This window comes from Populus trichocarpa, chromosome 11 (assembly GCF_000002775.5).
Source record: "Populus trichocarpa isolate Nisqually-1 chromosome 11, P.trichocarpa_v4.1, whole genome shotgun sequence".
Taxonomy (NCBI): Eukaryota; Viridiplantae; Streptophyta; class Magnoliopsida; order Malpighiales; family Salicaceae; genus Populus; species Populus trichocarpa.
Genome location: NC_037295.2, coordinates 16,155,206 through 16,179,387, shown reverse-complemented (window position 1 = coordinate 16,179,387; position 24,182 = coordinate 16,155,206). Strand labels below are relative to the sequence as shown.

Genomic DNA, 24,182 nt, shown 5'->3' with positions numbered 1-24,182 from the left:
TGACTTATTCATCAACCCAGAGCAAACCATATTCAGCTAATGACTGCTCTATTTCATTGTTAGAGGCAAGATAGATTACATTTTGTGCTTGATACGTTTCGATGTTGTGCTCCACAGGTACTCCTAGTTACTCTAGCTGCTTCAGATTTTTTTTTATGTTTCTGTACCAGGGCAACTATATATACTTAATCAATGTACGTGTTTTTTTGAACTGATAATTTGATTCACAGGTAAAGTAAAAAGTAACGTCTTTTTGTAGGACCTGACTCTCTTTGTAGGACCTGACTAATTGGATTTCAACATTAATATTCTATTAAACCTTTAATATTCCATTATTTTATTTATGTCGGTCACATTTTAATTTTTAACTTGTATTTCAATCCTATATTTTAGGAATTCATAGAATAATTTTATAATTATTCATTATGATTTTTTTTTAAATAGACCTATAACTAATATAAATATGATTGTTTAACTTGTATTTTAATAGAAGGCTTAAAATAAAAATATTTAATAAAAATATTTTGAATTATGATTTTTTAATGATGATATTATTATACAAAAACTACTAAACAAACAAATATTAAAAGGAATAAAGTTTATGACTTGCATACACCAATGAGAAACAAAGAAATCACAGGCCACCACCAGAAGTTAACCAAGAATTTGGAAATATTATATTAGTCTCTTAAAATCACTTCCAAGCGGGAGAACATTTTCTTGTTGAGGATTTTCTTCGAACACGTGGTGACAAAACGTGGTGATTTCAAAGAAATCACAGGCCACCACCAGAAGTTAACCAAGAATTTGGAAATATTATATTAGTCTCTTAAAATCACTTCCAAGCGGGAGAACATTTTCTTGTTGAGGATTTTCTTCGAACACGTGGTGACAAAACGTGGTGATTTCTTCTTTTTGTGAGAAAAGTGAGCCTAAATAATTTGGTCTTGTAGGAGGTCCAGAAGTAGACAAGGCCTGTCATGATGGGTATGGGATCTGATATTTATGCTTGTAAGCAGGCCGTTTCTAAAAACATTAGACGTGAAGCGTTTGTTCCTGGACAAGGCCCGTCAAGCGTTTGATTTCATATGTATGCAATATAAGACAACATAGATAGGCGATTAAACTAGACTATTGATGCAGACTAAGTTATCTTACAAGTTGGGTTTTTTTTTTTAATATAATAAAAAATTTTCAGATATTACTAGTGTTTTTTTAGTGGAAACAAAATTTAAATAGTGTGGAGTTAACCTTTTATAACTCGATTGATTTTGTGGGTCTAAATACAACTTAGACGACAATTAAAAACATAATTTGATTTAAATTTTTTTTCAAGATGGCATAAGATCAAGATAACCTCATATAAAAAATTAAAATAAATTATAAAATTCAATTATCAATCAGTCCAATGTTGAAGAATAATACTAAAAAAAACATAAAAAACAACACAAGTCAATCTGTTAAACTCATAACTTGGATCATAAAATCGAGATAACTTCATAAAAATAAAATAAAAAAAGACCTAATATAACCTGGATTAACTTGCCGAATCTACAACTCTGACCATGAGACTGAGATAACCCTATAATGAGCAAATAAAAATAGATTACGAAGCTTAATTCTCAATCAATCCTATCAGACCCAATGCTGACAATGAAATTTGTAAAAATTTTAATTAAAAAAATGACACAAAAAATGAGCCAAGTCAAAATGGCTTAACCCATTAAACATTATTCCTAAATTATGAGATCAGAATAACCTCATAAAAATCAAACCAAAATAAATCATGAAGTCTAATTCTCAATCAAACACAATATTAAATGATGAAATTGAGAAAAAAAATCAATTAAAAAAAACTAAGTCAATCTACCAAACTCGCATCCTTGGTCATGAGATGGGGACAACTCAATAAAAAACAAATCTAATGTTGAAGGACATGAGACCGAGATAATCTCTTAAAAAAATAAAAATAAAAACAACTTGATTTAACCGAGGTTAAAATACCAAAACTCGCGACCTTGATCATTAAACTAAAATATCCCCATAGAAAATAAATTAAAATAAATTATGAAATTCAATTCTCAACCGACCCAATATTGAATGATAAAATTGAAAAAAAATTCAATTAAGAAAAAACACAAAAAAACAACTCGAGTCAACTTATGTTAGCCTGTTAAGCACTATTCTCGGGTCATGAGACTAGATTAACCTAACAGAGAGCTTATAAAACAAATCATAAAGTCTAATTCTCAATTAAATCAATATTAAATGATGAAATTGAAAAAAATAGTTAAATAGGGAAAAAAAAAACCCTGGCCAATCGAGTTAACTTGCTAAACCCGCAATCCATGTCATGAGAGTGAGATAACTCAATAAAAAAAACAAATCTAATTTTAAAGGATAAAATTAAAAAAACATAAAACTCAATAAAAAAAACAAATCTAATTTTAAAGGATAAAATTAAAAAAACATAAAAAAAAATAAAGAAAAAAAAAAACAAATGCTTTTTTAGGGCCCCATCATAGAGAAAGTCACATCTATCTTGATTACCATGAAAGTTTGTTATAGAGTGTGATGATTGATATAAGTGTCAATGGTGATTAGTAGGTCCAATACATCTTTTACTAATAAGTCTTTTCTCTCTATCCTAATAAAAAAAAAGTTCATAGCACTTCCATCATATATCAATACCATTTGCATATTATAATTAGAAAGGACTATGGTAATTATCAATATATTTTCATAGGAAAGGTCAATCTCTCTCCATCTTTCAGATTGAACATAATAGATTCATGCTAAGGTTTCGTTATCATGAGAAATTAAAATAGTAATTGTTTTCCTTAAGCATTTCAGATTCTATTCTATTAGAATCGTCTCCTTCTAAAATTCCATCCAAGATCAATGTAATATAAGGTAAAATCTTATGGGGAGTGATGATTTCCTCTCCTTATTTTTTAGACTTTATCTTTTTTCTTAACAAACTACTAGAGGTATCTCTTAGTGATTAATTTTTTTCTTATCTTTTTTTTTAATACATATCAATCTTTCATATCATATCCCTATCTTTATAGTAAAGAAAATACTTCTTCGAGTTGTGCCTAATAGTGTTTCCCTTTATTGACAATGAGTATTGTATGAAGTTCTTTCCTATAATATATGAAAATACTTTTATCTCAGTAGTATTTAATAAAGTGGTCATCAATTTAGGATACACCAACGTACAATGAAATGAACCTTTAAGTTATTCATGAATTCCATCTGAATGTGATTTTCTATTACATATTATACCTTAATGAGAGTTCGATTCAAAAGAGTGTATAACAGTGTCACGACCCGAATCCCGGATCCATGACCGGCACATAGGCAAGGTTCCCCTCCAAGGTTCCATACCTATGCGAACCCAAACTTACACACAAACTTATCCTAACTCAATCAGAGTTCAACGCAGCATTAACAACAAAATCAACTTCATAATATAATTGAATTGTCTTAATACAAGAGTTAATATAATTCATAGTTTTGGAGCACTAACTTGACATAAAAGGAAGGTACAAATTACAACCAAAAAGCAGGTTCTGAAGGTCCAACAAAATGACCTGCTATCAAGCTATAAGCCTGAAAAGGATAAATAATGAGATGGTGAGTTCAACAACTCAGTGACTAGATAGCGTTCAATATACACACACGAGGTAATACAGCAATGAGAAATATATATACAAGTATGGCTTTAGGTTCTTATGGAAAGGTTTTTCAAATAGGCCATAACAAGAATATCATATGGTAAAACTAGTCAGAAAATCAAAATGCAATGAGCATGAGGCTCCGTACTGTGGGATGATCAGTCCACACAGGTTGGTGACTCCCCCGACCAACTAGGGTTCAGATACGATGTGCACAAAGACTAACACTACCCTGTTAGCATGGGTATTCTGACTGACATACCATAGGTTCATAATCATATTCAAACAGACATATTCATATCTCAAGGCTCAACTCATGACATCAATCAAATGAGGAGCTATCAATTCAGAATTCAATTCAAAATATATACTGGTTCATATCAAGAATTCAGATTCAACAATTGATCATGCTTTATCATAACAAGGATAATAATCAACATATATATTATCAAGAAGCATGATTCAATTCATAATAACAAATCAAATATTTATACTATTTCTCATGCATATGGAAAATTATCCACTCACCTGACTCGAAAGCAAACAGAAGTCAAAAGCAAATACTGAAGAAAATCCTACTGACGTCCCGCCGGTAGAATATCAGGATTATCTGAATACAAAGAAGGCATATTCAAGAATAACTCAAAGGAATATATAACCCATTTAATACACTTATCTAAGGGTGCATTCCATAACCCTATATGTTTTTGAACTAACTAGTTATTTTTCCTAAAACCCAAAATTTAACGGTTTTCCCGAAATCTAATCCATAATAAAGCAAATAATAAAACTTGATAATAATTCACTAAATAACCCTCAATTATTCATCAAACCAATCTGAAAAGGATAATATTACAGCTAGGGACTAATCTGTAATTTATCATATTTTTAGGGCCAAATTGTAATTTTTGTCTAATTGGAGGACCAAACTGAAATTTATCATAAATCCATGAATATACTGAAATTCTGACCATAATTAGTCCTCATTTCTGTCTAGATCATCTCATTATACTCCAAGGACCATTCTGGAATTTTACCAAATTTTTAGGGTCAAATTGTAATTTTTGTCAAATTGGAGGACTAAATTGAAAGTGTTAAATTCTCTTATCTATACAGTAATTCTGTCCATAATTCATATGTTATTCTGTTCAGAATCTCGGAATATGCTCCAGGGACCAATCTGCAAATTTTCCAAAGTTTGGGGACTAAACTGTAATTTTCCAAAATTGAGGGACCAAATTGAATTTTCGTCATCTTCAACCTCCAACCCAGAATTTTTAACAGAAACCTACTGTTCTTGCCAAATTTCTAACTCAACATTCACCATTCAAACAAAATCATAACTCAAAATCATCATCTTTCAATTCAATCTCTCAAAATCATCCAAATAATCAAATACCCACAACAATTAACTCTATAATATTCAAATTAAATCATCAATCAAACCCAAAACACAAATTTCATAACCCTAACATTTATCAAAATCGAAATTAAAGCTTAATTAACATATATTTATACATAATCTTACCTTTTTACTTATTTTCTCCAACTCCTTTCTATTTCCTTTCTAATTTCCCTCTTTTCTCTTCTTCTTCTTCTTTCTCCCTTTCTCTCCTGCCGGTTCTCTCTCAAAATTCAGATCTCTCTTTTGTTTTTTTTTTTTTTTTCCTTCTCTCTATTTATATATATCAACTATTGTTCAATTACCACACTACCCCTCATTTAATTTATTCCTACATCTAAGCATTCAAGGGCCTTGTTGCCATTTCCTATCTTTTAATACAAAACATTACAAACAGTTTCCATGAAAATTAGTTGTGTACCCCACTAATTAAGGTCGCAATAATAATAGGTTCTAGTAAACCTTCCACATTAAACACTTATTCATTAAATATTTTTAAATAAGCTTTGATACTTTCATTCACTCGTTGGGCGAGAACGAAGAGCTTGGTTTAGCTCATTTTAGTAGATATGCTTAGGTTAAAACAGACAATAAGCTTGGCACACAAACTAAAAAAAGTTTATAATGTAACCATGTTCTAAGCTATGGTAGTAGGTTAATGTACACTCATGGAACATGATGGGGAAGATTAGATTTTACACATTATGTTGTTATGCTATATAACCATCCCTAGGATGCATTGTATATTCTATACTTGTTCTTAAGGGTTGATGAACTTGTCTTGTTCAGGTTTATCTTTATAGAAATAAAATCATTTGAAGATGGGTGTCCAATTAATACACTCTTACACTAAGATGGGTGTCCAATTCTGGCCTCCTCTAAATTTTATAATTCTGCCCCTTAGATACTTTTGATAAATATTCAATACAATAAGTATGAGAGAATTTAAAATATCTATTCTTCATGGCTGAAATCATAAAAACATCTCAAACGAAGTAGCCTTGTGACTATTATTGAATGTAAAAAAAAACAAATCTAATTTTAAAGGGTAAAATTAAAAAAAAAAAGAAAAAAAAAAAAAAAACAAAAGCAAATGCTGGCTAATTAATTGCATTTGAAGTCAAACAACCAATTAGCTTCTTAAATTTGTATGGCTATTATTGAATGTCAAGTCACAAAATTAATAAATACGAATAAAAATATCAACAGATCTATCAATAAACTCTTGCTGTATCTATTAGTAAACAAAATAATCTTTTGCTATACTTATTAATAAACACCAACAGAAATATATCGTAATAGTAATGGTATACAAGGTTTGCTGGATAATGAAAGAATTTTAGATGAAGGGGAGTACAAGTCTACTCGTCCAAGTCCAACGGACCATGCAAATCACTAATTCAGCTTTACTAAGCTTAACAACACTGCATGTCAATTTTTGAAAATAAATATAGAAATTGCGTTGTCATTTAGAAATAAAACTTAACAACACTGCCTGTCAAATCACTAATTCACCTCTAGATGGAACTAATTAATATGATTGCAATTTTTTTTTTACATGGAGTATTTCTACATCTAAGTCTGTCTTTGAAATAAAAGATGTGAGCTGCAAAGAAATCATGAGAACAACAATGGATCGCATAGCTCCCATATTTCTCTTTTTATTGTTGATTATTGATACATCCACTGCAATTGACACCATAAACACAACTCAATCCATTAGAGATGGTGATACTATTCTTTCAGCTAATGGAGCCTATGAGTTGGGATTTTTTAGCCCGGGGAATTCTGCAAACCGATACTTGGGGGTATGGTATGCTAAAATATCTGTGATGACTGTAGTTTGGGTTGCCAACAGAGAAACCCCACTTAATGATTCATCAGGTGTTTTAAGGCTTACCAACCAAGGAATTCTCGTCCTTTCAAATCGGAACGGGAGCATAGTTTGGTCTTCCGACTCATCGCGACCTGCGACTAATCCAGCCGCTCAACTTTTGGATTCAGGAAACCTTGTTGTGAAGGAGGAGGGTGATGATAACCTGGAAAGCTCCTTGTGGCAGAGTTTTGAACATCCAGCTGATACATTATTGCCTGAAATGAAGCTAGGACGGAATAGAATAACAGGGATGGACTCTTACATTACATCCTGGAAGTCACCGGATGATCCTTCAAGAGGTAATGTTTCAGTAATTCTTGTTCCTTATGGATATCCTGAGATAATTGTGGTGGAGAATTCAATTGTTAAGCACCGGTCTGGACCGTGGAATGGTCTGAGGTTCAGTGGCATGCCTCAATCAAAACCAAATCCCAAATCCCAAATACTCAATTGAATTTGTTTTTAATGAGGAGGAGATATTTTACAGATATCATGTTCTCAGTGAGTCAATGCCGTGGAGGGTCATGGTAACTCAGGGTGGTGATGTCCTGCGCTTCACGTGGATTGAACAAACACAAAGTTGGCTGCTTTATCTCACCTTAGATACCGATAATTGTGAACGTTTTGCACTGTGTGGTGCAAATGGTATCTGTAGTATCAACAGCTCTCCAATGTGTGGTTGCTTGAATGGATTTGTACCAAAAGTTCAAAGCGAATGGGAGTTGATGGACTGGTCAAGTGGTTGTGTTAGAAGGACTCCACTAAATTGCTCTGGAGACGGGTTTCAAAAGGTCTCGGCTGTGAAGTTGCCTCAGACAAAAACATCATGGTTTAACAGGAGCATGAATCTTGAAGAGTGCAAGAACACGTGCTTGAATAACTGCAGTTGTACAGCTTATTCAAATTTAGATATCAGGGATGGAGGAAATGGATGCTTGCTCTGGTTCAATGATCTGCTTGATGTTAGAATACTTGTTGAAAATGAACCAGACATTTATATAAGGATGGCTGCTTCAGAACTAGGTATGAAGTTATCATATGAACTGTGATGAAAGGATCCAGATAGCTAATGAAAATTCTCAAGCCATATTAACTAACAAAACAAATACATAGCATAGTGGCATTACCTGTTATTATCTTTTAACTTTAGTTTTTTTACTCCTTGATGTGCAGATAACGGTTATGGTGTAAAGATTGAAACGAAAGCCAAAGAGAAGAAAAGGATCATACTACGCGTCGTGTTGTCTACAGGAATTCTGTTCCTTGGCCTGGCCCTGGTCTTTTATGTTTGGAAAAGGCATCAGATGAAAAACAGTATGTTACACTCACACCATGAAATTCTAACCTCTTCTATGCCCCTTCCCCTCTGTTTCCATATTCTATTGATATAGGCAGTTTAGTTTGTTTTCAAAGTTGAGTTTTAGTAATCCAATCTACGACCGAAAATTGTTAAAGAGATCACTGTACTTGATTTTCTTAAGAGATCTGTATTTAGCAGAGAATAGAGATCCATTCTTTCTTCTCTTCTGGCAGGAAAAATGACTGGTGTTTCGGGAATAAGTTCAAATAACAAGCACAAGAACAAAGATCTGGAAGTATTGTTGTTTACAATAGATACCTTGGCTTCTGCAACAAATAACTTTTCTCTTAACAATATGCTGGGAGGAGGAGGAGTCGGACATGTTTATAAGGTATTAAACTATTACTTTCCATGCAAGTTCTACGCGACATCATATTATGATTCTCAACTCAATCTCAAAGGACTAAATATTATTTAGTTGCTTATGATAATCAGGGGACACTGAAAGATGGACTTGAAATAGCTGTGAAGAGGCTCTCTAAGAGTTCGAGACAAGGCCTCGATGAGTTCAAAAATGAAGTCAGGCATATAGTGAACCTTCAGCACCGGAATCTAGTGAAGCTTCTAGGATGCTGCATTGAAGGAGAGGAAAAGATGTTGATTTACGAGTTCTTGCCTAACAAAAGCTTGGACTTCTTTATTTTTGGTTTGGATCTCTAACCTATACCGATTTACTTGATCATTTATACTTCATTAATATTTTCATCATTGTAATGATAATTTAAGTAGGATCCAAGTGGTTCTTTGACATGCATTTAAGAATCTGATAAGGACATGGATTGACGTGTGAAAAATATGTAATTGAGATAGATGACACACGGAGCGTGCTATTAGATTGGCCTAAGCGTTACAATATTATCAATGGGATTGCTCGTGGACTACTTTATCTTCACCAAGATTCAAGACTAGGAGTAATTCACAGAGATCTAAAAGCCAGCAATATTTTATTAGATTACAACATGCACCCAAAAATTTCAGACTTCGGGATGGCGAGAGGTGTTGAAGGAAATGAAACTGAATCCAAAACAAGGAAAGTGGTGGGGACATAGTAAGTGTTTCCAGCATACATAGTTTACTTCCAATTCTGACAGATGCCATCTAACATTCTTTGAATATTTCCAGTGGCTACATATCTCCAGAGTATGCATTCCATGGACTCTACTCATTAAAATCAGATGTCTTCAGCTTTGGTGTATTGGTGTTAGAGACAGTAAGTGGCAACAGGAACAGAGGATTCTATCATTCAGATCACCAACTCAACCTACTTGGACATGTAAGTACTGCCATAAAAAAAACTTAAGGTTTTTTTTTAGTTCTGGGTATGAGATCTCATTTTAGTAACATGATTTATCTTAACAGGCTTGGACACTGTTTAATGAAGGCAGGCCATCGGAACTGATTGCGGAATCGACGATTGAAACATGCAATTTATCTGAAGTGCTACGTGTGATTCAATTGGGGCTGTTATGCGTGCAAGAAAGTCCTGAAGATAGGCCAAGCATTTCGTATGTGGTTTTGATGCTAGGTAATGAAGATAAATTGCCTCAGCCTAAACAGCCGGGTTATTTTACTGCAAGGGACGTTATTGAAGCGAGTAATCTACCAAGCCACAGCAAACGATATTCAACAAACCAATGCTCGATTTCACTGGTAGAGGCAAGATAGATTAGTTTTTGCGTAGACATTCTACATCTTGAAGCTGTAGTTTGCTTCTAATTACAAGTCTCTCTTACGTTTCCTCTCATCTACTTGGATAGTAGGACAGCGTGTATAATGTTTAAGTTAGTTGATTGATCATTGCTTTCTGTATGCATGCATGAAATGTCAGTAATTATTTTCTTAACAAGAACTGATTTTTATATTTATAAGAATGTCTTCATGTCTTATACTACATTCATTTCTTTTACTGTTTCACTATCTTGTATTGAAGGCAAGACTTCACCAACATTCTCAGATGTTTTCTTTGAATAGGATCTAATTCAATCTAATTCTTTTACTGATTTGAATATGTTCTTCTATCTAATTCAATTTGTGAGGAAATTGATGGTTTTGATGGGCAACATCGTAACTGGTCTAACCACAAACCAAATCCCACTTAGGTCCCAAGTCATTCTCCTAACTATCCCCGTTGGGTTAGACAAAGGTTTTCTTTGAATAGGATGGTTTTCTTTTGTACGAGAAAGCAAACCATTCTGGTAGTATGCTTCACAGTTCACAGGATTTGCAGAAGCTAAAGCTAGGTATTGCTTCTGAATCTCAATCAGTGCATCCTACCAATTTTGTCCTATTTTCTGTCATACGTTTCCAGAAGTTCTTCCTTTCATTACTGGTACTCTTGATTATTTTCACAGCACGAAACTTGCTCAAAAAATGTTTATTTTAAAGTTGTAAAAACAATCCAACAAAGCCAAAAATCTCAAAACTCACTAGAAATATATAGTTCATGTCACGACCTAATTCCCGGATCAATAACCGGCACATAGACAAGGTTCTCCTCCAAAGTTCCATACCTATGCGAACCCAAACTTACATACAAATTTCTCCTAACTCAATCAGAGTTCAACGCAGCATTAATAACAAAATTAACTTTATAATATAATTTAATTGTCTTAATACAAAAGTTAATACAATTTCATAGTTATGGAGCACTAACTAGACATAAAAGGAAAATACTAATTTAAACAAAAGAGCAGGTTCTGAAGGTCCAATAAAATAACCCGCTAACAAGCTATAAGCCTGAAAAGATAAATAATGAGGGAGTGAGTTCAACAATTCAGTGTACTATAACGCTCAATACACACACACGAGGTAATACAACAATGATATATATATAACTTTATGTTCTTATAAGAAGGTTTCTCAAATAGGCCATAACAAAAATATCATAAGGTAAAGCTCATCAGAAAATCAAAATGCAATGAGCATGAGGCTCCATACTGTGCGATGATCAGTTCACACAGGTTGGTGACTCCCCCGAGCATGAGGCTCCATACTGTGCGATGATCAGTTCACACAGGTTGGTGACTCCCCCGACCAACTAGAGTTCAGATATGATGTGCACAAAAACTAACACTACCTTGTTAGCATGAGTATTCTAACTAGCATACCATAGATTTATAATCATAATCAAACAAACATATTCATATCTTAAAACTTAACTCATGACATCAATCAAATGAGGAGTTATCAATTCAAAAGTCAATTCAAAATATATATTGGTTCATATCAAGAATTCAGATTCAACAATTGATCATGTTTTATCGTAACAAGGATAATAATCAACATATATATATATATATATATATATATATATATATATATATTATCAAGAAGCATGATCCAATTCATATTAACAACTCAAATATTTATAATATTTCTTATACATATGAAAAATTATCCACTCACCTGATTCGAAAGGAAACAACACTCAAAAGCAGATACCGAAGGAAATCCTACTAACATCCCGCCGGTAGAATATCAGGATTATCTGAATACAAATGAGACATATTCAAGAACGACTTGAAAGAACATATAACCTATTTAATATACCTAACTAAGGGTATATTTCACAACCCTATATGTTTTTATACTAAACTAGTTATTTTCCCAAAAACCCAAAATTAAACGGTTTTCTCGAAATCTAATTCATAATAAAACAAATAATAAGACTTGATAATAATTCATTAAATAACCCTCATTTATTCATCAAACCAATTTGCAAAAGCTAATATTACAGATAGAGACCAATCTGGAATTTATCATATTTTTAAGGGTTAAATTGTAACTTTGTCAAATTGGAGGACCAACCTAAAAATATCATAAATTCATGACTATAGTGGAATTATATCCATAATTCATCCTCATTTTTGTCCAGAATCTCTAATTATGCTCCAGGGACCATTCTGGATTTTTTTCCAAAATTTTAGGGTAAATTTGTAATTTTTTCAAAGTTTAGGGACTAAACTGTAAGTTTTATAAATTGAGGGTCCAAACTGAAATTTTGTCATCTTCAACCTCAAACCCAGAATTTCCACAGAAAACCTACTGTTATCTCAAGATTTCTAACTCAAAATTCACCATTTACACAAATCATAACTCAAAATCATCATCTTTACCTAAAATCTTTCAAAATCAACTAAACAACTCATTACCCACAACAATCAACCCATAACATTCAAATTAATTCATCAATCAACCCAAAACACAATCTTCAAAACCCTAACATTTATCAAAACAGAAATTTAAAACTCAAAGAACACACATTTATACATTTAACAACCTAAATCTTATCTTTAAACTTATTTTCTTCAATTATCTTCTATTTCCCTTATCTTTACCTCTTTTATCTTCTTCTTCTTCCCCTTTTCTTCTCTTATCCCATCATCACTCTTGATTTCAGATCTCTCTCTTTTTTTTTCTATTTATACTTATTATGTTTATTTAATTACCACACTACCCCTCATTTACTTATACCCACTCTTTAAGCCTCCAAGAGCTTTGTTGCCTTTTCCTATCTCTTTTAATTCAAAACATCACAGTTCAGGTCCACAAAGCATCAATGGAGGGGTGGTCTAAGCTTCATCTAGATACTCCATAAACCTGAGTCATGTAAACTAAATTGTATGTACTTAATAAAACCAGTCTGAAAATATGTTCTGATTTTTGGTTTCTCACGGTCCGCTGATTAATAGCAGGTTTACCAACTCATAAAATCCAAAAGATGAAGGTCAATTTCGAAGAGTGTAAGGGATCAGCATTTAGATAGCTATAATTTTGGAATTTCGAGGTCTTTAACATGAACAATGAGAATTTCTTGTTGGGGATTCCGGCTCCCCATGCGCGGACCGGTGGTGTACTGATAATTGCTCAATAGGAGTGTCACGACCCGAATCCCGGATCCATGACCGGCACATAGGCAAGGTTCCCCTCCAAGGTTCCATACCTATGCGAACCCAAACTTACACACAAACTTATCCTAACTCAATCAGAGTTCAACGCAGCATTAACAACAAAATCAACTTCATAATATAATTTAGTTGTCTTAATACAAGAGCTAATATAAATTCAGAGTTTTGGAGCACTAACTAGACATAAAGGAAAAGGTACAAATTACAACCAAAAGAGCAGGTTCGGAAAGTCCAACAAAAGTGACCTGCTATCAAGCTATAAGCCTGAAAAGGATAAATAATGAGAGGGTGAGTTCAACAACTCAGTGAGTAGATAACGTTCAATATACACACACGAGGTAATACAGCAATGAGAAATATATATACAAGTATGGCTCTAGGTTCGTATAGAAAGGTTTCTCAAATAGGCCATAACAAGAATATCATATGGTAAAGCTCGTCAGAAAATCAAAATGCAATGAGCATGAGGCTCCGTACTGTGGGATGATCAGTCCACACAGGTTGGTGACTCCCCCGACCAACTAGGGTTCGGATACGATGTGCACAAAGACTAACACTACCCTGTTAGCATGGGTATTCTGACTAACATACCATAGGTTCATAATCATAATCATAAGCAAACAGACATATTCATATCTCAAGGCTCAACTCATGACATCAATCAAATGAGGAGCTATCAATTCAGAATTCAATTCAAAATATATACTGGTTCATATCAAGAATTCGGATTCAACAATTGATCATGCTTTATCAAAACAAGGATAATAATCAACATATATATTATCAAGAAGCATGATTCAATTCATATTAACAAATCAAATATTTATACTATTTCTCATGCATATGGAAAATTATCCACTCACCTGACTCAAAAGCAAACAGAAGCCAAAAGCAGACACCGAAGAAAATCCTACTGACGTCCTATCGGTAGAATATCAGGATTATCTGAATACAAAGGAGACATATTCAAGAACGACTCAAAAGAACATTTAACTTATTTAATACACTTAACTAAGGGTGTATTCCGTAATCATATATGTTTTTGAACTCACTAATCAATTTTCTCAAAAACCCAAAATTTAACGGTTTTCCCGAAATCTAATCCATAATAAAACAACTAATAAAATTGGAAATAGTTCACTAAATAACCCTTAATTATTCATCAAACCAATCTGCAAAAGCTAGTATTACAGCTAGGGACTAATCTGTAATTTATCCTATTTTTAAGGGTCAAATTGCAATTTTTGTCTAATTGAAGGACCAAACTGAAATTTATCATAAATCCATGAATATACTGAAATTCTGACCATAATTAGTCCTCATTTCTGTCCAGATCATCTCATTATACTCCAAGGACCATTCTGGAATTTTACCAAATTTTTAGGGTCAAATTGTAATTTTGTCAAATTGGAGGACTAAATTGAAAGTGTTAAATTCTCTTATCTATACAGTAATTCTGTCCATAATTCATATGTTATTCTGTTCAGAATCTCGGAATATGCCCCAGGGACCAATCTGCAAATTTTCCAAAGTTCGGGGACTAAACTGTAATTTTCCAAAATTGAGGGACCAAATTGAATTTTCGTCATCTTCAACCTCCAATCCAGAATTTTAACAGATTACCTATTGTTCTTGCCAAATTTATAACTCAACATTCACCATTTACACAATTCATAACTCAAAATCATCACAATCTTCCATAATCAACTCATTAATCAATTACCCATAACAATCAACCTTATAACATTCAATTTAATTCATCAATTAAACCCAAAACACAAATTTTCAAAACCCTAACATTCATCAAAACTGAAATTAAGCTCAATTAACATACATTTATACATTTAACAACCTAAATCTTACCTTTAAACTTATTCTCTTCAACTCCTTTCCTTTTTCCCTTATTTCCCCCTCTTTTCTCTTCTTCTTCTTTCTCCCTTCTCTCCTGCCGATTCTCTCTCAAATTTTTCAGATCTCTCTTTTGTTTTTTTTTTTCCTTCTCTCTATTTATATATATCAACTATTGTTCAATTACCACACTACCCCTCATTTAATTTATTCCTACATCTAAGCATTCAAGGGCCTTGTTGCCATTTCCTATCTTTTAATACAAAACATTACAATCTCCCCACCTTATAAAAGTTTCGTCCTCGAAACTTAATAGAAAAGATTGAATACTTACCGAGATTATCAAAAAGATGAGGATACTCCTCACGCATCTTATCCTCGAGCTCCCAGGTCGCTTCCTCACGTGAATGACCTTTCCATTTCACTTTCACTGAAGCTATATCCTTCGACCTAAGCTTCCTCACTTGTCGGTCGACTATAGCTTCCGGTTGCACCTCATAAACCATATCATCTCTCAATTCAATGGGATAGACCTCTAATACATGCGATGGATCTGACATATACTTCCTTAGCATGGAAACATGAAATACCGGATGAATAGCAGACAAGTTTGGTGGTAATGCTAACCTATAAGCAACTGCCCCAACTCTCTCCAGAATCTCATACGGTCCAATGAACCGAGGACTCAACTTGCCTTTCTTCCCAAACCTGAATACTCCTTTTGTCGGTGATACTTTTAAGAACACACAATCACCCACTGAAAACTCTAAGTCACGCCTTCTTTTATCTGCGTAACTCTTTTGTCTGCTCTGAGCTGTTTGAAGCTTATTTCTAATTACCTCTATCTTCTCTGAGGTAATCTGAATCAACTCTGGTCCCATTAGCCTCTTCTCACCAACCTCAAACCAACAAACCGGTGATCTACACTTCCGACCATACAAAGCCTCATAAGGTGCCATTTCTATGCTAGCCTGATAACTGTTGTTGTAAGCAAATTCCACTAATGGTAGGAACTTACTCCAACCAACTCCAAAATCCATAACACAAGCCCTTAGCATATCCTCCAAGATCTGAATAGTCCTCTCAGATTGACCATCTGTCTGAGGGTGAAAAGCTGTACTCAACTGCACTTTAGTACCCATAGCTTCTTGGAATTTCACCCAAAACCGCGATGTAAACTGTGGACCTCTATCAGACACTATCGAGATTGGCACTCCATGCAACCGTACAATCTCACTAATAAATAATTCTGCCAACTTTGCATATCCATAAGTAATCCTAACTGGCAGAAAATGGGCTGATTTTGTCAACCTGTCAACAATCACCCATATTGAATCATAACCCTCCTGACTCCTAGGCAATCCTGTCACAAAGTCCATTGTGATCCTTTCCCACTTCCATTCTGGAATCAACAATGGTTGCAACAATCCAGGAGGTTTCTGGTGTTCACCCTTTACCCTCTGACAGGTCAAACACCTAGAAACAAAGTCTGCTACATCAGCCTTCATCCTATTCCACCAATAACACACCTTAAGGTCTTTATACATCTTGGTGGAACCTGGATGCATTGTGTAAACTGTCTGATGTGCCTCTACCATCAATTCTCTCCTCAGATCATCTACATCAGGTACACAAAGCCTATCCCTATATCTCAGCACATCATCATCACCTATCACAAAACCTGCAGCCTTACCCTGCTCAACCTCATTTCTAATCCTGAGTAGTGAATCATCTTTCTTCTGAGCTGCTTTTATCTTATCAAACAAATCTGACTTAACCTGAAAATGAGCAATCATTGCTCCAGCTTCACTAAGATCAAATCTGACTCCTTCATCCACCAACTCATGCAACTCCCTAATCAGAGGTCTTCGTACCTCCTGAATATGAGCTAAGCTCCCTGATGATTTTCTACTCAAAGCATCGGCAACTACATTTGCCTTACCCGGGTGGTAATGTATGGTACAATCATAATCCTTCAGCAATTCCATCCATCTCCTCTGCCTCAGGTTTAGATCCCTCTGCTGAAAGATGTATTTCAAACTCTTGTGATCTGTGAAGATCTCACAAGTTTCACCATACAAGTAGTGCCTCCAAATCTTCAAGGCAAAAATTACAGCCGCCATCTCTAAATCATGTGTAGGGTAGTTTTGTTCATGCTTCTTCAGCTGCCGTGAAGCATAGGCAATAACCTTACCATGCTGCATTAGAACACATCCTAACCCCACTCTCGAAGCATCACAATACACTGTGTAACCACCAGAACCTGATGGTACTGCTAGAATAGGCGCTGTAGTCAATCTCTCTTTCAACTCTAAGAAACTTTTCTCACAAGCTTCAGACCACTGAAACTTAACATTTTTCTGCGTTAACTTAGTCAATGGTGCAGAAATCCGAGAAAAGTTCTCCACAAACCTCCGATAGTAGCCGGCCAAACCTAAGAAACTTCTAATCTCTATCGCCGAAGTAGGCCTAAGCCACTGCTTAACTGATTCAATCTTTTGAGGATCAACCTCAATCCCATTCCTTGACACTACATGCCCAAGAAATGCTACACTCTCCAACCAAAACTCACTCTTTGAGAACTTGCCATACAACTGATGTTCTCGCAGAGTTTGAAGCACCATTCTCAAGTGCTGCTCATGCTCCTCCCTAGACCTCGAATACACCAAAATATCATCAATAAAAACTATCACAAATCGATCAATAAACTGTCCAAACACTCTATTCATCAAATCCATAAAAGCTGCTGGTGCATTCGTCAACCCAAAAGACATCACTAAGAACTCATAATGACCATACCGAGTTCTAAAAGTTGTCTTCAAAATGTCTGCCTCCCTAATCCTCAACTGATGATACCCAGATCGAAGATCGATCTTAGAAAAGAATTGAGCTCCCTGCAACTGGTCAAACAAATCATCAATGCGAGGGAGTGGGTATCTATTTCGAACAGTCACCCGATTCAGTTGCCTATAATCTATACATAACCTCAATGACCCATCTTTCTTCTTCACAAACAACACTGGGGCTCCCCAAGGGGACACACTCGGTCGGATGAACTTTTTATCTAACAAATCCTGCAGTTGCTCCTTTAGCTCCCTCAATTCTGCTGGCGTCATTCTATATGGTGCCATTGATATCGGTTCAGTACCCGGAACCAAATCAATACAAAACTCAATTTCCCTATATGGAGGCAATCCAGGTAAGTCATCGGGAAAGACATCAATAAACTCCCTAACTATAGGGACTTGGTCTAATTGAGGAACTTCTTTCTCTATATCCACTATATATGCTAGGTAGCACTGTACCCCTTTTCTGGCCATTTTCCTCGAGATAGCCGACAACATAATTGATGGAGACCCAATCTTATCTCCTTGAAATACCAACCCAACTTCTTCATCTAGATCAAATATTATTTTCTTACCCCAACAATTTACCGAAGCCCTATGCTTTGCCAACCAATCCATTCCCAAAATCACATCAAAATCAACCATATCTAAGACATTTAAGTCTCCCATAAAATTTTTATCTCCAATCTCTATTTCACAATCCAGATACACATACTTCACTAATATTAATTCATCTAAGGGAGTGGAGACTGAAATGGGGGATTTTAACAAGGTTGGTTGTTTATCTAACCTCATGGCAAAATATGGGGACATAAATGAATGGGTTGCACCCGTATCAAACAACATTTTTGCTTCAAAAGAGCAAACAGGAAGAATACCTGAAACAACTGTGTTGGATGCCTGAGCATCCTGCTGAGTCAAGGCAAAAACTCTAGCATGCCCCTGACCCTGCTGTATCTGACCTCTATCACCTGCACCCCGGCCTCTCTGACCACGGCCACCAAAACCTCTACCCCCATGAGCCACAGACTGGCTCGTCGATGGTGCCTGAATAGGATGTTGGACTGAAGCAGATAACCCCGAAGCTGACAACTGTCTCCTCGGGCACTCTCTGATCTTATGACCTATCTGGCCACAACTAAAACAAGCCCCAGTCCTTCTGTAGCACTCTGCACTAGTATGACTTCCTCCACAGTGCTGACATAAAGAACTATCCCCAGGTGAAACAAATGAACTACGAGGTGCAGTCTGAACTAAACTCTGAGTACCACTACTGCCACTCTGACCGCTTGAGCCACTAACTGACGGTCTCTGTCTAAACCTCCTCTGAACCCATGAGCCCTGACGGCCACTTCGTCCCCTAGACGGACCTGCACTTAATCCCTGTTGCCTAAAAGACTGACCCTCTTCTCTAGGTCTCTTAGACTGGCCTGCAGTCATATCCTCTAATTCTCGCGCCTCTATCAATCTGGCGCTATCAACAGCTAAAGAGTATGATGGAAACACCTGTGACACCATCACCTTATACATAGAGGATTTGAGTCCTCTAATAAACCTCTTCACCCTCCACTCCTCAGTGGGTAGAAGATGTTCTGCATACCTAGACAGCTGAGTGAACTTCAGATCATACTCATCCACTGTCATGCTCCCCTGAGATAGCCTCTCAAACTCATAAAGTGGAGCATCTCTGACGCTCTGAGGGAGAAACCTGTCTAAGAACATGGAGCTAAACTCCTTCCATGTCCACTGAGCCTCTACTGGTCTTGCTCTTTTCCTAGACTCAAACCAAGAGATTGCCACATCTCCTTCCAACCTGAACGATGCCAAACTCACAGCTCGGTGGTCTGTACATCCCAAAGCTTCACACCGTCGCCAAATATCATCTAGGAACCTCTGAGGATCCTCTGAACTATCCATCCCAGTAAAAATAGGAGGTGCCAACTTCATGAAGTCATTCAACGGCACATTAACTCCCTGAACAGTGTGGGATGTCGAGGGTACATCTCTATCCCTCCTTTTATCTCTCTCCATAGAAAATTCTATCCAGGTCCGCACAACCTGGCTAAGTTGCTGAAACTCTGTAACAGGTTCAGGGTCAGCTACCCCCACACCTGGTTCATCAACAATATCTTCCTCTTCTATCTCCTGAGGCTCTTCCTCCACTGGTGGAGGTACCTCCTCAACATGTTGAGGCACGGGTGCACCGCGCCTCCTTCTCTGCCTTGCAGTTCTCAACCGCCCAATAGGGACATTATCCTGATCATCCTCTACTCTAACAGTATCAGCTATTCGTCTATTCGTCAGCATTTCCTAAAATAAAAGTGAGAGCACTCAAGTCATGCTAGAACAATAGCATGATAATTACCACAGAATTATAGGAAAGCATATCTATCACAAGGAAGAAGACATGCTTAATGAGAATTCAGAATTTCAAAGACAACAAACAAGACAACACGGATCCTAATGCTCCACTTATTACGAATTTAATTATATTATTGTTTTTTAACCTAAAGCTCTGATACCAAGTTTGTCACGACCCGAATCCCGGATCCATGACCGGCACATAGGCAAGGTTCCCCTCCAAGGTTCCATACCTATGCGAACCCAAACTTACACACAAACTTATCCTAACTCAATCAGAGTTCAACACAGCATTAACAACAAAATCAACTTCATAATATAATTTAATTGTCTTAATACAAGAGCTAATATAAATTCAGAGTTTTGGAGCACTAACTAGACATAAAGGAAAAGGTACAAATTACAACCAAAAGAGCAGGTTCGGAAAGTCCAACAAAAGTGACCTGCTATCAAGCTATAAGCCTGAAAAGGATAAATAATGAGAGGGTGAGTTCAACAACTCAGTGAGTAGATAACGTTCAATATACACACACGAGGTAATACAGCAATGAGAAATATATATACAAGTATGGCTCTAGGTTCTTATAGAAAGGTTTCTCAAATAGGCCATAACAAGAATATCATATGGTAAAGCTCGTCAGAAAATCAAAATGCAATGAGCATGAGGCTCCGTACTGTGGGATGATCAGTCCACACAGGTTGGTGACTCCCCCGACCAACTAGGGTTCAGATACGATGTGCACAAAGACTAACACTACCCTGTTAGCATGGGTATTCTGACTGACATACCATAGGTTCATAATCATAATCATAAGCAAACAGACATATTCATATCTCAAGGCTCAACTCATGACATCAATCAAATGAGGAGCTATCAATTCAGAATTCAATTCAAAATATATACTGGTTCATATCAAGAATTCGGATTCAACAATTGATCATGCTTTATCAAAACAAGAATAATAATCAACATATATATTATCAAGAAGCATGATTCAATTCATATTAACAAATCAAATATTTATACTATTTCTCATGCATATGGAAAATTATCCACTCACCTGACTCAAAAGCAAACAGAAGCCAAAAGCAGACACCGAAGAAAATCCTACTGACGTCCTATCGGTAGAATATCAGGATTATCTGAATACAAAGGAGACATATTCAAGAACGACTCAAAAGAACATTTAACTTATTTAATACACTTAACTAAGGGTGTATTCCGTAATCATATATGTTTTTGAACTCACTAATCAATTTTCTCAAAAACCCAAAATTTAACGGTTTTCCCGAAATCTAATCCATAATAAAACAACTAATAAAATTGGAAATAGTTCACTAAATAACCCTTAATTATTCATCAAACCAATCTGCAAAAGCTAGTATTACAGCTAGGGACTAATCTGTAATTTATCCTATTTTTAAGGGTCAAATTGCAATTTTTGTCTAATTGAAGGACCAAACTGAAATTTATCATAAATCCATGAATATACTGAAATTCTGACCATAATTAGTCCTCATTTCTGTCCAGATCATCTCATTATACTCCAAGGACCATTCTGGAATTTTACCAAATTTTTAGGGTCAAATTGTAATTTTGTCAAATTGGAGGACTAAATTGAAAGTGTTAAATTCTCTTATCTATACAGTAATTCTGTCCATAATTCATATGTTATTCTGTTCAGAATCTCGGAATATGCCCCAGGGACCAATCTGCAAATTTTCCAAAGTTCGGGGACTAAACTGTAATTTTCCAAAATTGAGGGACCAAATTGAATTTTCGTCATCTTCAACCTCCAATCCAGAATTTTAACAGATTACCTATTGTTCTTGCCAAATTTATAACTCAACATTCACCATTTACACAATTCATAACTCAAAATCATCACAATCTTCCATAATCAACTCATTAATCAATTACCCATAACAATCAACCTTATAACATTCAATTTAATTCATCAATTAAACCCAAAACACAAATTTTCAAAACCCTAACATTCATCAAAACTGAAATTAAGCTCAATTAACATACATTTATACATTTAACAACCTAAATCTTACCTTTAAACTTATTCTCTTCAACTCCTTTCCTTTTTCCCTTATTTCCCCCTCTTTTCTCTTCTTCTTCTTTCTCCCTTCTCTCCTGCCGATTCTCTCTCAAATTTTTCAGATCTCTCTTTTGTTTTTTTTTTTTCCTTCTCTCTATTTATATATATCAACTATTGTTCAATTACCACACTACCCCTCATTTAATTTATTCCTACATCTAAGCATTCAAGGGCCTTGTTGCCATTTCCTATCTTTTAATACAAAACATTACAAGGAGGGTAAGCACACTGACACAATATTTAACGTGGTTCGGCAAAACCACCTACATCCACGGGAGAGAGTCCATATTATTTAGAGATAGAGAAAGGATTACAACACAATACATGGAGGAGGAGGATCACTTCACTCAAACTCAACTCCCAGCTCTCTTTGCTGCACTTGCAGCTGCTGCCATTGCAGCTCTCCACTTTCTCTCTTATTCTCTACATTTCTCACCACTCTCATCTCGCTTTGCTCTCTAAAATCATGCCTCTTTTATAGGCATCCATGGTGCTGCTTCACTTGTTCTTTTGTCAACAATGGTGGCCACCAACTCCAGCTCACCTTCAACAATGGTGGCTGCCAATAGTCAATGGTTGGTGCCGTCCATTTGCTGCACATGCAATGGCAACAAACCCAACATTTCTCCTCTCCGAAAAAGAAAAAAAAAAGAGGTTTATTTCAGGCACAGATATCCCAAATCTTCATTTTTGTTCCCAAAGGTCATTTCTTACATCTCAATAGCCATTGAAATAACAATGTACTTCGAGGAAAAAAAAAAGAATCATGGGATTATCAGAGAATGGCATTCCCATGCTTCTTTTTTCCTCAGCTTTGTTCCCGATTATAACAATATCCATTGCAGTTGACACCATAAATACAACTCAATCTATCAGCCATGGAGACGCCATGGTGTCAGTTGCTGGAAGCTTTAAACTGGGATTTTCCAGCCCAGGCAGCTCGAAAAACCGTTGCTTGGACATATGGTATAACAATGTACCCTGTCATGACTGAATCCCCCTCATCAATCCATCAGGTGTGTAAAGATTACTGGTGAGGGAATTCTAGTCCTTCTCAATCACAACGGAATCATCATTCCAGCACATCAGGTGTCTACCATTTATCTATAGAAACCAAAGATTCTTGTAAAGTCTTTTTAATTAACAAAAAAACTAAAAGAACTCGGGGGTTTCCTATAGCATGTAAGGAGATGTGAATTCAAGCAGTGTAATGATGATTTTGCCCTTCATTGCTCTTAACAATTGCTTTCACAACAAAGATAAACTCGTATTTTCCATGAAATTCAAATGTCATTTGAGAATTGATCAAGGACAAAGTTGTCAATCATTATGTGCAATAAAAATACTATATTGCCCTTGAGAGCTCAAAAAATTAGCCTTTGGACCAAGAGCTTTTGCATCTTTATAGATTTAATATAGTTAAATAACATTTGTGCCCTTCAAGTCTAAAAAATATTGGCCTTAAAAGGGGGGTTGTTTTATCTTTGTATATTTCATGTACAGTAAAATTTCATGTTTACCTTTTGACTTTGAAAAATTAAAGGCTACCTTAGGAGGGTATTTTTGTATTTGCATCATTGTTTTTTTTTTTTTGTAATATTCATATGCCCTTACAGCCTTTTTAGTTATTTGCATTATTATAATATTAATAAATCAATAAAATAGGTTTACGCGTGCTACACACGTGCAGCCATGTCATTGCCCCGCACGTTATTCTGGTGGCATGTATGGTGGCCAAAAAAGATTGATTGCCTATGCACTCAACGCAGAAGGTGGCGGCACATCTTTTAGGGT

The 24,182-nt window shown here is 35.5% G+C and overlaps 3 protein-coding genes across 6 annotated transcripts in view; 2 read left to right on the top strand and 1 right to left on the bottom strand.

The window, feature by feature from the left end:
• Positions 1-24,182, top strand: part of LOC7454383 (uncharacterized) — a 61,132-nt gene that overhangs the window by 3,844 nt on the left and 33,106 nt on the right. The window lies entirely within an intron of this gene.
• LOC127903992 (uncharacterized) lies at positions 3,451-22,611 on the bottom strand. Of its 4 annotated transcripts, none has more exons than XM_052445351.1 (5): positions 22,342-22,611; positions 21,342-21,423; positions 18,798-20,742; positions 14,089-14,170; positions 3,451-3,615 (listed from the first exon to the last, which is right to left on the bottom strand). In XM_052445351.1, the coding sequence occupies exons 3-4, from the start codon at positions 20,224-20,226 to the stop codon at positions 14,136-14,138; spliced, it is 1,464 nt and encodes a 487-aa protein (XP_052301311.1). In that variant the 5' UTR covers positions 20,227-20,742; positions 21,342-21,423; positions 22,342-22,611; the 3' UTR covers positions 3,451-3,615; positions 14,089-14,135. The 4 variants fall into 4 exon arrangements, 3 of the variants coding, with proteins under 3 accessions (XP_052301311.1, XP_052301310.1, XP_052301309.1); XM_052445350.1 differs by lacking the exon at positions 14,089-14,170 and adding an exon at positions 4,209-4,290; XM_052445349.1 differs by lacking the exon at positions 3,451-3,615 and adding an exon at positions 13,199-13,489.
• Positions 6,608-7,419, top strand: LOC18103414 (G-type lectin S-receptor-like serine/threonine-protein kinase At4g27290). Its single transcript, XM_052445352.1, has one exon. It carries the CDS (start codon positions 6,702-6,704, stop codon positions 7,410-7,412), a length of 711 nt encoding a protein of 236 aa, XP_052301312.1. The 5' UTR covers positions 6,608-6,701; the 3' UTR covers positions 7,413-7,419.

What these genes read in the sequence shown, in the direction of transcription:
- LOC18103414 (XM_052445352.1), top strand. Translation starts at nt 6,702, where the DNA reads ATGAGAACAACAATGGATCGCATAGCTCCCATATTTCTCTTTTTATTG.
- LOC127903992 (XM_052445351.1), bottom strand. Translation starts at nt 20,226, where the DNA reads ATGCTGACGAATAGACGAATAGCTGATACTGTTAGAGTAGAGGATGAT. An exon ending in ATCCAACACAGTTGTTTCAG is followed by an intron (nt 14,171 to 18,797) that starts GTATTCTTCCTG and finishes CTTTGTATTCAG; the next exon opens with ATAATCCTGATATTCTACCG.